We start from the raw sequence: 15,593 nt of genomic DNA, 5'->3' as shown, positions 1-15,593 counted from the left end.
TTTGAGAGAAGAAAGCTATGAAAGAAAGCACAGGATCAGGTCCAGAAAATTGCAATACCAGCTCATGTCAAAGAACATAAAAACAGGCAAAGTCAAGAACTTGCTTCTGATTTTAAGAAATTATTTGTCCTAGGTTTTCGTGGTTTTCCCTTTTAATTCGTAACAGGGAAAGGCATGCCCATAACAGGAAGACTACCCACCTGGCACAATTAAAGTCCCCACTTCAAAGTCAAAAGATCTTAGAATTATTCTCCGGCGTGGTATAAGAACTTCCTTTAACATGTTAGAAAAAAATCCAGATTATTCACCAGTCTTTTTGTCTAAGGTGGTTGAACCACTTTTTCTAAAATTTTCAGGTAAAAATCAGACACATATCATGGGAAATTTCTGTTCCAATAGCTGCATCTGATAGAACTATAAATGAAAACAGTCTCCTAACAGGAAACATCAGTCTTCCTGTGCTGGGCAGTACAGTTCTAAACATGTTCACAATATTAGTCCAACTAAGTAAATGTGAGGCATATTTTCTACTGATGAATTAAGGGACTACCCAATGTTTAAGGACAGGACTGGGAATTTTGAAAATCTTGCAAGATGTCTGCCCCTTCAAGTATCCTCAAACATTTGTCTTTGTGTATTTCTAAGTGACTGAGGCAAACTGGCTTCTCTAGTAACTTATGCACTTAGGAGATATATATGGTAAATAAGATAAAGGGTTAAGGATATCAGTCTTTCTCCATCAGTTCTCACCATTTGAGCATGAAGTGATTCAGTTGCCACCTATAATGCAATATTTCCTAAAATTCAGAATGGTCCACCTGGTAACTTGTGGGCCATGGAAGCGTGTTGTGTGCTTCATGCTACCTGCTGTCTCTGGATGAGGGATGGGAGGCACATCTTGTTCATTCATCTCATCTTTGTTTAAGCACCAAACACACCCCAAGCAGTCAAACATCTGTTTAACACAAAAAGCAGAACTGCAGTTGCTGCCACAGGAGTCGACGTGGACTCCTCATACATTTTCAGTTATCCTGCCTGAATTAATAAGGACTGTCAAAGTATACTGTTTCGCAGATATACATTACCCAACAGTAAAATGGGCTTAACTTCACTTGCAAACCTGTGAAGGTCTATATAGATGCAAAAATCCAATATTTTTCTATCACAAGAGGCATCTGGTTTCTTCTGAGTGTGAAAGCACTGTTGTAGTGTAGTTTCTCATGACTAATCTGCAAAGTGAAGGACTGAATAGTCCTTAACAGCAATATGAACATAGCACCTGCTGTGCACAGCAGTTTTAAACAGGCCAGAAATAAAATTTTGATTTCTCCATCTCCTTTATCTGCCATTGGTCCTGCTGGTACAAGGTGAGGAGAGAACTAATAAGGTAGGTAATCCTACTCACCAGATTCTGAAGGACAGGCAGGATGAGGATCTGCTGTCTCACACTCAATTAGATCAACCCCTTTAGTCTCCAGAGAACTGTTACACTCCTTAACAACCGCAAACTGCAAATACATACAATATGCACAAAATATGCAGAGCCCAAATTAATATAAAATGCATTGGTTTTCTGAAACCCAAGAGGCAAACTGGAAGGGTCACACACCCAACCACAGAACAGGGAAAAAGGTCATCCTGGCTTCTGGGATGGCCCTTCGCCTGCAGATAATTAAACATTTGAGTTGATGACAACCTCAGTCTTTCTTTGGTAAGCACACAGTCCCAGTCCAGTAAAGAACTACCAACTCTCTTGCCTTGCAAATCAACACTTCCAGGTGCAAGAACAAAAGCTCATGAAAATCAACCCTCTCCATAGTACTGAGGGCCATTTTTAAAGTATTAAAAAAATCTGCAGGAATCCAGACAGCAGGAAATCATCAAACAGAGGGAAAGAAGCGAGTCTCCCTTTCTGGCTCTCAACGCCCCCTGGGGCGTGTGGTTCCATCATCCCACAGTGACCGTGAAATCAGAAGACAAGACCCTCTGGGGAAACATGCTGAAAAGACCAGGGGGAAAACAAAAAACGGAGGTAGAGGAAAGCAATGTGTAGCACTGTGCTGAAATTGTACAGGGGGAAAGAGGAAAACCCAGTAAAGGGGTGATGTTTAAAGAGCAGAGACAAGGAAGAGAAAATATCTGTAAATAAGATGTTCCAACAGAAGATGGATTTGGGGGTCCTGGTGGATAACTGGTGGATTTATGTGGATAAAGTATAGATGTAGCAGCTATGCCTATTTAGGTATCAGTTCATTTACATAAAATCTGTAGGCTTACAGCTGCTAACCCGCATATGACAGACCCCCAGAGGAAATTCAGCTACACTGAGCTCTGCAAAATATCTTTGGCTGTGCAGCACAAAACACTTGGATGAGAAGTCTGTGAACAGCACCAAAATCCAGGCACTTGCAGAAGTTTACCCAGGTTTATATATCAGTAGGACTACCCTGGCTTATGGAACTTTAACATGAACGTGGAAAATATATGTAGGCGTACCCCTAGCTAAATGTACTCTCACCTGGCAGAACAGAAGTGAATGGAAAAGTGAATGACACCTGGACAATTTATAGGTATAGTTTCAGTATCACAGTACCTAACACTTGATTTTGTGATAGCACAACAGCTCTACATTAACCTAGATGGACAAGAACAAGAAAGTCTTTTCACTCTCACCAGCCTCACAAAGGAGCAGTAGCACTGTGGACTACCAAATGAGTGAAATTCATGAGTTCTTCACAGTTACTGCATACACATCATCCAGTCTCAATATGAAGTCTTTCATTAAGATCATTAATGTTGAGTAGATCAATAGCACCCAAAAAACTATTCCAGCACCTTAGGAGTTGAGGACATATAGGGTTTTCTGTCCCTGATGTAGTATAATCTCTTTTTTTACATAAAGCACTCCAGTAATCCACTTGACGTGAACAGTAGAAATGGACAACTTCCCTGCTTCCACTGCTTTTTGGCAACTCTACAGTTTCTAACCTGAGTGCATTCATGCATGAAGCCCTGGTGAACTTAACAATTAATGGCTATACAGAGAAAATCACATGCATGAAACCAGAGGAATCCATTACTGTGTAAGCAGCAATAATCAGCAAGGGGTCAGTGATTTCCTCTTCCAGTCTGACACAAGCCATTTGCAATAAATTACTTTATTAATGGGTTTGATATCTCCCAGTGCATGCTGAAATATAACACTAGTGTGTAATAGATGACTAGGTTAGATTTGTTTTTGTTGATTCAGTCCATTGCTTAGCTGTGGACATCAGCAAAAATGTCACTGGCAACTTGCATTAACTACAGGGTCAACAGCAGGTGGGGACAGAGCTGATGGGCAGCAGGCCTCCTAAAGCGCTGCTCCCAGGCAACAAGCTGTTCTCAGACCCAACAAATGTTTCTGATTTTCCCAACCTCAGGTATTTTGCAAGCTGTGGATATTGCCTCTGCTGTGAACAAATGATGACATTGCCATGATTCAGCACATTTGCTATCCAGTACCTGGAGGAAAAATACTACTAATAAAAGATCCACCAGAGTATGCAGTTGACCAGCTAAGGAACAATATGTCATAATCAGGTTCAAGTCAATTCAGCGCTACTGACATATGTTTGACAGTGTCTTCCAGTGGCTACCCAGTCACAATTCCTGCCAGAAACTACCTAAACTGTTTGTGAGGCCATTCTGAGAAAGGAGTCTCAGACCGGGCATAGAAGTGGCCACAGATGCAAGTTATGTCACTTGTCAGCTTCAAGTTCCAATTGCAATCACCCAGCAGTGTAATGTCATTCTAATACCAGTGAGAATCATGTCCTTAGACCAGATTTTATGGGGCCAAATGCAGCTTAAAAAATGACAAAAGAAAGAGTCGTGTACAACCAGAGTATGGTGGCACTTTTACCTACACCAGTGTAAAATTAGTATTTCATATATCCTTCCAAAGTATCCAATAAAATCCTGGTTGTTTTTCTCTACAAGGCAGCAGCTTCTAATACAGAACATTTAATTTCATCAACCTCCAAAATAAAGTTCAACATCTCATGTAGCACAAACAATACTTGGCTTCCAAGAAGCCTTTTTTACAGAGGGCATACTTTCCTGTGAAAATAACTCTGTGATATGCCATGTCATCACATTGCCATTTCCTTAATTTAGAACACAGTTCCCCAACTGTTGTATTCAAAGCTAACAATAACACTGGCTAATGGTTGCAATACATCCAGGCAGCTGTGAACTTTGAGGGATAACAATGAGGTAAGATGAACTAGGGTTCACAGCAGAGCACTTGATGACTCTAGCAGTTATTTAATGTATTTAAGATGTGAATTATTTGATGGATAATCTCAAGTGGATCCCTAACACTCTTTGATCCTTCCTGATTCCCTTTCCACTCCACATTAATATAGTTACCAGAGACTTGTTGCTAGTAGGTGTCACGTTCTCATTGTCAGCACGGCTGCTGGCATCTCTTATCGCTTCTGCATAGAGATTCTTCTTATACAAATTTTGACTTCTGCAACAGAACAAAAGATGAAGTAAATTATTTTGCTTTGGGAGGAACAGAAGATGCTTTTTGTCACGTTATTCTATCAGTATTTACAGAAGGGACATATATTTTGTTTTCTTTTATTAGTTTGAAAGGCTGCATCACTCTTACCACAATTTTAATTACCACACAGTGGTTAAAACAAACAGCTTGTCAAAAACAAAAGTCAGTAAGAAATGAACAAATATTTGTTCTAATGTGCCATCTGTAAAGGATCATTCATTAGAATGAACAACAGGCCTCATAATTTTAACTAGACCCTTCCATTTTTTTATATTATTCTATCTATAATGCATTCTTCTTATAAAGATTTGTTTCAGCCAATACAATGAAGAGCATTTGTGGGTGAAGCTCAGAAATAAAAATTGGACTGTATTTTCGTACACTATTGGTAGTTACAGTTATGAAAGTCGCTTCTGTATTCATCTGCACCACTCATGAAAAGCAACAGTTTCAGACGTTACAGTGAAATAAAAAAACTGAAAGTCTCAAAAAGTTTGGAGCTAAGACCTTCCATAAAAAATGCATGACCAACAGAATTAGTGCAAAGGAAAAAATCCATGAGTACATTTTGGAGATGGAAAAGGTGAGAACAGTAAGCTCTAAGTGGCTAGTTCCAGAAATTCAAACATTATTATTTTTCCAGTTAGACAGCAATCACTTATAAGACAATATTAAAAGCCCATATAGGCCCAAACATAAAATTTTGTTTTACACTGCTTGAGATCCAAATCAGTACATCTTTACTCAGTTTGCAAACATGTTTTTTGTCCTTCTAAGAATCAGCTAACAAAATTAATGTTACATTCTTCAGACACTGGAAGTCTTAGGTTGCAATATCCTTTTACTTGATCTATTTTTAATAAAATCACATAGACAAACACCAAAGAAAATAGGAATTTTTCTTTAGGAATTTTCCTTTTCTGTCTATATAACTTTTATATACTAACTGGGAAAGGGCATATGTCATATGTTGCTCCCTTCATGAAAATACTATGTAAATATATTTTGCTTTTTTACTGGAAATATGAAAGGCCTGTTTCCAACCTTGATATTCTCCCCGATTCTCTATAACATATTTCTGTATATTCAAACATTTTAAAAAAAGTAATTGTCTCCTGTAGAGCATAAGACAGGGACTGTTGATATGAAACCAAACAGGTGTGAGAGCTGAGGGTGTATCTACAGATCAGAATACTGAGAAATAGGGCAAATTAGTCCATTTTGACTTTTTCTGACATCGTGGTAAGGCTGCTGTGCATGTTTTGATGCTTGGATTCTGCATTGCAGCTCACAGTGCTTACAAAATTTGTTACTCAAGAATTGTAAAATCCATTGCACAGAGCTCACACACAGGCACAGTCTTGACAGGGTGCTCGGTTCAAGAGGATCACTAATTCTGCATCTCACTATAGAGTGCCCAGAGTAACAGATGCCAGATAGACTTGGTGGGCATGGGTGTCTTCGGGTTCAACTGAGCACAAGCAGATGGGGCAGTGAAATCTAGTTAACTGAGCATGGGCAAGAGGCAGAGAATTTCTCAATCCTAATCCCAGTCCTACTGTCGATTTTTGTGTAGCCTTGGCCAACTGAGGTGGAGGAATTGTCAGCGTTAAATCTGTGATTCAGTGGTTTTTTTTTTTGGGGGGGGAGGAAGTGTTGTTTCCTTGCTTCCCAAGGAAGATAAGAAACTTGGCGTACTATACAGTCAGACTACATAAATCTAATATTAAGAAAAACACGATGCTGTTCGGTAGACAATAGTCATTGAACAAACCAACACAATAATTCAGTAATACTCAGCCTTCAGGTCACACATTTTTCAAATTGGCAGGTGCGGACCTCCAGCTTCATTTCCTTCAATTAAAAGGAGATAGGCATCTCCATTTTACAGGGGAAGGAATAGGACTATTACAGACTTAATCACTACATTTCAAAATATAGTAAATTATGTGAAAAAGTGATATAGCAATTTCAACCCCAATACTGGCTTCCAGACTCCAGTTAAATAGGGATTTTAGATCAGTGGTTTAATTTTGATCTAGTTATGCTAGTAAAAGCTGCAGTTCAAATTCAGTCGAGCGTGTAATTAAAAAGTTGTTGTTGTGGTAAATAGTTATATTGATCAAAAGCATTTGGCAAGAAAGAAACATAAACCAGGAAGAGAGAGGAAGGAAGAAATTTTATATCTTCACACCTTAAAATGAGTCATATTCTGGCTATTTGTCATGATGGAATATATGAAATATATGGGAAATATAAGAATCTCACAATTTTTCTGTTCTATATGTATCCACTGATTCAAATGTGAATTCCAGGTTATGAGAACAAACCAGGTTGCACTTAGCTTTAATTCTGAACCTCTATCACTAGTTAATAGAAAATAGGAAACATTGGCAGCTTCTCTACTTTTATGGACTAAATATGTCAAGAACCATTAATTAAGAATGAAAAACATTAGCTTCCATAGTTAACTTCTTTTGTCGCTTAACTTTTTATGTCTAGGAAAGTCTAATTTTAAAATTGATCTAAACCACAAACAAAAATCCTGCCACAGATGGCAGGTCAGCATGCGGCAGGAGACTCTTGATTTGGTTGCTGTCTGGCTTTTTTAGTGTTTACTTTTAAATATAAATATGCATTTAAGCAAGCCTCAGAGAACAGCTGTCTGCCAAGGTCATGGCCAAAAGACTGTAACTTATTAAATGCTTAACACTTTCCAGTCTAAGGGACATCGATGACATTTAATTTCACATCAGAGCGGGTTCTTAAATAGTGACTGTAGGGATTCTTTTATCACAAGAAGAATCCTAAACCTGCACAATTCATAACAGCCATGGAAAATGCAAGGGAGTACTTTTACAACAGATGTACTTAAGGCTCACATCCTCGATTTTACTCTTTCTACTGCCAGGAAGACTGTTTTCATGTTCATTGGTGGAATAATCAGTGTGGAAGATTGCTTTGGAAGGTTAATAAGCTACTTTTCTCAATGGCAAGGAAACTTTCAGGTGCCACTCTACACTGAAAGGGAAACAAAAGCAAACTAATGGGATAGGTGGCAGTTAAGAGCCAAACCCTATCATGACAGTTTCAGACATCTAGAGCTCTTAAGGGAAACCAAGGAAGAAGCAGATAGCATGTTCCTGAACTCTCTCATCAACACAAATTATGGCTCTTCTGCAAACCTAATAAGGTCTATTCCTCTTCCCTCCAGACCCATGTTGCTCACGTTCTTCACCGTGAGCACTGTGTGAAAGTCAGCAGCAACTCAGCCCGTGTGCTGCACGATCACAGCACGTGTTTGGAAGCACTACCTGTGGCAGTAGGCAGCCAGGAACCCCAGCAGCAGCAGAAGGACCAGCACAGCTACACACACTGTGATAGTGATATTCCGCATCTTCACCCGCTCGGCATGCTGCTGCTCCCACCACTCCAGGTCACTGAACTGGCACCGCTCCCCAACGTAGCCCGTCACACAGCTGCCAAAGGAAATGAGCACACTTTGTAACTGATGGCAGTGGAAAAAACCCACATCATCACTTCAGTGACCTTGCATATTGATTTAACATTGGCAACTGCTATAGAAATATCTGGTTGAATTTAGTAGCGGTGAAGACAAAAAGACTTTGAAGGAATGCTGTCAAAACCAGTATAATTCAATATTACAAGTATATTTTTTTTACTGTTATTGAATCACCTACAGAATTATACAGAAAGATTACAATTTTCAGATTCCAATGGCTAAAAAACAGGAAAAAAATAATTTTCTCTTAAATCCTACTGTATGGTTAGTGTTTCCCTAAGATTTTCCATTTGACTGCTTCCAGCAGCAAACTCTCTTTTCTTTCAAGTAGGCAATATAGGACTTACTCATATTTTCAGTGTGATTTGATTAAAGGAATTGAATTTTAATCTGAATCTTTACAATGAAAAATAAATTAAAGTGTTTTTAAAAATCCCTCATATGGGTTAGAAATATCCTTGAAATTTAGTTTTACTACAAGGTTCTTCTGTAGGTAGTTTTTGTTAATCTGTTTGATTTTACCATTGTAAAAGACAACATAGAAATATCAATGCATGAAACCCTCAAATCAAAATTACTAGAAAGTGAGAAATACATCAAAAAGAATTCCAGCCTAGTTTTACTGTGCAAGACGAGACACATAAATAATAAATGGAAAAAATTAAAAGTCTACTAAATTTGTAACAATCTCTGAGCAATATGGGCTCAACTCCTTCTTGCAATTCTTACTGGTCTAATTTTACTTAAGTTCAAGGGCTAGTCAAACAAGCAAGAGAAACAGGATTTCACCAGCAGTAGCTTTTACCTAATATTCTGAAATTATTATGTCTGCATTCATTATTAAATCAGGCACAAGTACTCTCATTCTGTCACAATTTAGAATGCATACATGCTGGAAGGTAGAAAAAATGCTAAGTTTTTAACATTAGATCACAATGAATTCCAAATATGATGGAAGATCTACTTTCTAGTGTAAGATCTTTTATTAATAAAAATACAAATCACATTTGGTATGTGATTTCTGCTAGATATTTTTGCTAAATAACATTTTTCCATTACTTCCTTTTGCTAGTTAGTATATGAGAGCCTACATGAATGAATGCTGCCATCTAGTGAGAATTCAGCAAGGTCAGAAGCCAGCAAGGTCCCCAAAGCCTGGCCCCCAAGAGCATGGCTAAGTATGTTCACTCCTTAATTTTTTTAACTGCTTAATTTTTTTGCTTTAACTCCTTAATTTTTTTCACTTCTAGAACTGAATAACATGTATATTTGGATTCTTATTATGCTCTAACACCTAATAAAAAAAGAAAAGAATATGTGATCCAATTTGAAAGTCCTGCAGTTTTGTACTCTTTAGTTTCAACAGAAGAAATGAGGTGGAAAAAAAAGGAGATAGTTTTCAATGTCTCTATAATTTACACTAAAAATTCACAACAGATACTTGGGATGACCATGAGTCCATCTCATGTAGTGTCTTTGGTGAGCTTAGGAAATCCATGGCACAAAGCACCTACGTCATTCCCTTGTATGTACATGAGATAAATTCTTTTCATATTTCTGCAGGTACAGAGGTCTCTAGGCAGTGGAGAGCACTCATATTTAAAAATAAGAAAGCCTAGGATCTGACATTGCTTGCAGGAATGGACTGGTACAGGGGTTCCTGCAGTGCAGTACAAGGAAGACCTGGGGGAATGGTGGGTCAAAGAAACCCTTCAACACAAAGATTGCTCTCCTCACTCCAGTTATACCAGGACCACCTGAATTACTGAGACACAGAGGGAGATTTGCCTACTATGGAACAGCATCCATCCCCTGCACAGGTCCTCACTTACCAGATGAGACCTGAAGGGAGGAGGCAGGCATTGGATTTGTCCCACTGTAAACACGTTTATGCTTGATTTTGAAGAAAGATACAGCACAGATTCAAATATAGTCAAGTTACAGACTTGAACGGCACCATGAAAGGTTTTGAAGAAATGATTAGCCCGTAGGACTAGGCTGCCACATTGAACAGGCTAAGGCTGATTTCCAGCTGATTTTCCTTCCTTTTATCAGTGCCTGCAATTGGGGAACCTAGACTTAGGCTTCACAAAAATATTGAGGGGACAAGGAGGTCTCATTTTTGAGGTCTCATTGCTACTCTCCCGGATTCTAAGAAGGCTGTTATGTTGTATCCTTTCTGCCGAGGACCGAGACTCTTCAAACTGTAAGGGAAGATGCTGACACCACTTCTAGTCCCTCATCTCAATCAGAGAAGACAAGTCAGAGATGTCTTCTTCCACCCCACTGAATGCTACACATGAACAGCAAGACCAACAGCACAATATGTACAGGAGAGACAGCAAGCACCTCTTTTATAATGCCATGAGCACTAATCACTTAACAGCTTACCTCCCATTTCCAAAGCAAAGAATCTAGTCCTTAGGGAACAAATCCAATTCTACTATTAATTGCAATGGGTGTGAACAGAATGGTCACATACTGAAACTTACAGTGATCACTTACAGAAAAGAGGAAAGTCTAATTCTAATTGCTAGCATGAACAGATAATACGGACATACTCTTCACTACCTGCACTTAATTAAGGGTAGCACCATAAGGGCGCCATTCATTAGAACAGAAACTACAAATTTCTGTACTTACTTGCAGGCATAGTCTTGTAGATCAGAAACATAATTGCACACTCCACCATGAAGGCAATATGACTCGTACGAAGGAGGGCATCCTACAATATCACCTTGCACAGCGTGTGTAGAGTATTCATTGCTGACAACAGTTGGGGGAACAGTAGTTTCTGAAACAGAGGATTTCACAAGGACTTCTCAAGCTTTTGGTCACATTGGCAATGTGATCTTACAGAAGAGTTCCAGAACAAAAGAGAACCAGAAAGGTACAAAAGTAGGTAAAAATATCTAATTTCAATTAATTACTTGTGTTTTAACTATTTGCTTATGTTGTTATCAAATTTAGACACACATAAATTAAGATCAAATTACTAAATATGCTTGATTTTAGATTTGCAATGAAAGAGCCACAGACTGAGTTCTGTCTATTTAGATGTGTGAGTCCAGCTCTGAGGAGAAACTGCATTAATTGTCTAGGTGCTTACACTCAAATGATTTTTGCTACTTACGCAGCTGTGGGGTATGGTAAATCTCTACCATGCATAAAGACCAGTCAGAGAGCTAGCTCACATACAGATAGCAACATAACTGGGGAAGTAGGGAACCCTATGGACCCAGTTCTCTAAAGGATTCTGTAGCCTGCTCTGAATCGCACAAGCTGTCATCTACACAGCTATCCAAACTAGCCGGTTTTAAAAGTAGCACTAATACCTCTGCACAGCATGACCTACAGTGCAGACATACTCTTAAAGAAAAGGAGTGTTTTCTTGCCTACATTGATGCTGTATCAAATCTATAGGTCAGAACAAAACAGATACATGGCAAAGAATTTCTGGCACTATGGCTTAGAAGAAACACACCTAATTGCTTTCATACTATTATGGGATCAGTTTTATGCCCCACACCATTTGTATTGCAACATGACCTTCAATGACATTTGTTTTTTAAAATTTCAGTTGAGGGAGAACTGCCGTGGCAAAGAGCCTCAGTGGAAAGGGATGAGTGAACCCCAGGTGTGTGTGCATTCTGCAAAGAAAATTGCATCTTGCTAAAATTGCTAAAAGAGTAAAACCAGTGTGTTAACACCTATGAAGACATGCAATCAGGCTGACAGATGAGGGACCTAGAAAGCATTACTTCCAAGTCATGCATCATTTAAAATCACCATTTTCTGAGTGACATCTGAAACTACTGAAAGCTTAAGTAACTGAAAAGATGTTCTATTTAAGAAAGCCATAATTTCCTTCTGTTTTTCTGCAGAAATAGATCTGTGAAAATCACACAGTGTCCCTCCATCATCAGATAGCCACTTGATTTGGAGTAAATTCACCCTGACCAGGGGGAATGACACAGAGTAAGACAATGAGTCGCTTAGCTCCACATTTTCCAAGAATGCTGCTGCCACATTGAGGCACTGAAATGAAGGTCAGATAGTCACTAGCGCTGAACCTTCTGCAGCTCCCTTCAGCAAACAGGTAATCAGATTTTCTAAAGAGTTTCAGAGCCCTTTTGAAAAATTAGTGACTGGATCTGAAAGACAAGTTTTTTCTGAAGAATCAAGTGAGACTTAAATAATGTGCAGTTTCTGAGTTAGACTTCTGCAGTGGGAAGGAAGGCACAGGGCGTTTGAAAAATGACACAGACTGAAATTACCTCCAAAAATATTACTTCCAAGGAGCATTTACTTCTGCTTTTGATTGTAAATGCCATTAGATAGATTGGTTGTTACATTCAGACACTGAACCTTAATGTAGATATTTCCAAACTAAACTCAGATCTAGTCTCCTTAGTCCACCTCAAAACAGCCTCCTAAAGCAATGCTAGATGCATCCACAATCTGGTCGGTATGTCACTGTACAGGGATATCTTGGTTTCCAAGTATAACGATTTATCCAAGAACAACTGTTCTTAATGAAGGGCCACTTCATTTTATTTGCTCACTCCATTTACTCACTGCAACTGATGCCACTTCCAGAAGCATGATCAGCACACGAGCAAGTGAAGTTTCCTTCTGTATTTGTGCAGGTCATGTTCTCTCCACAGGTGTGGGACCCCGTCTTGCACTCATCAATATCTGTCACCCAAACAGTCTGCAGTTAGAAGAATGAAATGACTCAGAGCATCAGTTAAAAGGACAGCAGAAGGGTTTGGGGGTGGGGAGCTGCCCCCTGTACTATCCACTTAGTTCAGCCTAAACAAAAAGTTTAGGCAGAAGGAAAAGGTCTAGAAACCTACAGATTTATTCAGTTTGTGTGAACACTTCAGCGCGTGAGGATCTGAATTACTGTGAAGAGGCTCCCTGATTACAAGAGTTTCCAAGCTCAGAGCCAGTGTTAGGCTCATATATACCTCTCACCTCCATCCTACTGCATACCCTCACCCTGCCTCCACGCCTTCTCTAGCAAAACCCACGGCAGTAGCTCCTGCCAGGTTGGCACCTGCATGTTCCTAAGCGCCTAAGCACGCCCCTCAAAGGTGGGACCTTTGAAAGGGTTCGCATACCAGAGTTTGTCAGCCTCTGATTCATTTTATGAACTGTCAGCAGAATATATGTGCCAGATCTACTTTGAGGAATCACAGATCTACTACCCCAGTTTTTGTGAAATGATTGTTTAAACCACTGGGACTTTTTCTACAGTAAAATTAACATGATATGGTTCAAAACAGTATAGAAATGGAATGCAGGAATGCATTGTGAATGCAGGAAGGCATCTAAAATTGAAGTACCAAGGCACTTACCGGTTTCTGGGTTTCATAATACATTTCAAATCATCAAACACAAAATAAGTTCCAGTTCTGTTTACATCATAATAATATTGTAGTTTTTATAAAATGCTATGAATCTTACTATTTTCTGGATTTCAAGACTTCAGGAAGATAATAGATTTTTTTTCAATAATAGTGGAAGGTAACACAATCCTTCTAGCTGTGCAACTACACCACAGACAGAAAGATTCCAGGGCTGCCTGAGGGCATGCCTTCTATAGGGTGCTGGGAAAGAAAGAGGAGTTTGTCACTTCTGTGTGCACTTTCATCTCCACTTCCAAACATTCTCAAAGACATGACCACTGTCTCTGACCATTGTAGGCAAAAGGCTTTCTCGAATCTTCGGCCTCTGATACTTTCCAAACCCTACCAATAATAATGATATTGTTCTTAATTTTTTAGCCATCCGAACCAGTGTTGAAGAACCAAAGTCCAGCAAAGATTATATAAGAATTGGTTCAAATTTAATGGCTTTGAATCAGGCCATAAGGGAAAAAAGGAAAAAGAAAAGGACAGAAGAGAAGCCAAGACTCTCATAAAGCTCTGAACAAACTGTGTGCTAATCAAATACTGGAGAGATAAGGCTTCCTGTTCATATTTACCACTAAAATGGATTAAGAATTTAAGAGATGTAAAGGAATGAACTAGAGACCTGGCATTAGAGCTGGATGGGAAAATCAGTGGGTCTGATTATTAACAGGACTCTAAATGTACTCAAGTTGTCAGTGTCACACCTTGAGCCTCATGCCTATTAAACAGACCTGGAATTATTTGATGAGTATTATGACACACTCAGTACCTGCTTTCGTTTATATTCATGGCAACGATTTCCAATAAAGCTCTACTGCTTCACCTCCACTTCCCTCCTCCCCTTCACTCTTCCTCTCTCTCTTTCTATAACTACTAAAAAGAGTGCAAACAATGAGAGAAGATATTCACTGACAACTACAGGCTTTGCATATTGATCAGTTGCTGAGGTTACCACACTTCAAACAGGGAGGAAAAAATCAAAAAGGCAGAAATGATAGATGTCAGCTGTCTGGAGAAGCCACTGTTAGTATCCATGCCCCTACCAGATTATTCGAAATGAACCAGAACAGCTCAGACGACAGCTTCACAGCTTGTTGGAAGGCTAGCCCAAATCATAAGATATGTCTCTTGCTCATTCATCCTGTCCCAGCCTTCCAGACACAGCACAGCCCTCACACATGCCCATACCATAGCAATGGACTCCATCCCCAGTGTAGCCCTCCAGGCATTTACAGACATAGCTCCCTTCCGTATTGATGCAGCCCGACACATTTCGATCACAGTGGTCCATGTTTACAGCACACTCATCAACATCTGTGAGATAAAACAAGGAGACGGAACACATGGGTCATGAAACCATCAAGGAAATCAATTAAAAGAAACATCTACATCGTGAATCTCCCTCAGACTGTGCTGTCACTTGTCATTTATGCATCTGAAGCAAATCAAAAGAGAAGGACTTTGTGGTCTTTTTTGGTATAAAATTCGAGGGGGATGTTCTAAAGAACCTAAGAGAGTCAAATGGAGACCTGGAGGCTCCACAAATACCACTTTCTTAAAAAAAAAATCTGTTTGAAATTCAAAACAAAGCCTTACATTAAAGAATCATAGAATCCTTCAGGATGGAAAAGACCTTTAAGATCATTGAGAAAGTTTGTTTTGTGAAAGAACACATAAGCTTACAATTTTTTTTCCCTTTCTATTGCAACATAAACTCCTCTAGTCTTCATGCTTAGCCATCAAATGTTATTTTTTTCTCGTTCTAACACCTTCCTCTCCTGCCCTTTATGAGAGGACAAAGTTCTTCCATTTATGTTGCATGCAAGTCCAAAAATTTAAAGACCACCCTAAGCAATGTGTTGCATGGTTGTTAGTCTCTAATGTTGGAAAGAAAAAAGAGCAGCACTTTTACATAAACATTACATCAGGAATACTAATTTTTTAAGAGATTCCTTAATACAAACTTCTAAATTATACACCGTCTATCATGTCTATGGACTGAGCTTTTATAATTAGGCAATTTTTTAAAAAGAATACGTGATGCTTTTATTCCTATTATCCCCATTATGTCTTGTTAATATCATTAGGATTAACTCTC

General features: G+C 39.0%; 1 protein-coding gene across 2 annotated transcripts in view; it reads right to left on the bottom strand.

The window, feature by feature from the left end:
* The window catches only part of EGF (epidermal growth factor), a 58,653-nt gene that overhangs the window by 2,915 nt on the left and 40,145 nt on the right, over positions 1 to 15,593 (bottom strand). Inside the window, exons 19-24 of one of the 2 annotated variants that reach the window (XM_027721698.2) lie at positions 14,684 to 14,809; positions 12,654 to 12,773; positions 10,719 to 10,869; positions 7,867 to 8,031; positions 4,414 to 4,516; positions 1,406 to 1,508 (exon numbers count right to left, since the gene is read on the bottom strand). In XM_027721698.2, coding sequence (XP_027577499.2) covers positions 1,406 to 1,508; positions 4,414 to 4,516; positions 7,867 to 8,031; positions 10,719 to 10,869; positions 12,654 to 12,773; positions 14,684 to 14,809 — 768 coding nt within the window. The remainder of the gene's footprint in view (positions 1 to 1,405; positions 1,509 to 4,413; positions 4,517 to 7,866; positions 8,032 to 10,718; positions 10,870 to 12,653; positions 12,774 to 14,683; positions 14,810 to 15,593) is intronic. The other variant, XM_027721699.2, reaches the window with a different exon arrangement.

The sequence above is a fragment of the Pipra filicauda genome, unplaced genomic scaffold (assembly GCF_003945595.2).
Source record: "Pipra filicauda isolate LSUMZ 115617 unplaced genomic scaffold, ASM394559v2 scaffold17_size4572894_pilon, whole genome shotgun sequence".
NCBI classification, from domain to species: domain Eukaryota; kingdom Metazoa; phylum Chordata; class Aves; order Passeriformes; family Pipridae; genus Pipra; species Pipra filicauda.
The sequence above is the reverse complement of the archived record's forward strand: the minus strand, read 5'-3'. Positions and strand labels throughout refer to the sequence as shown.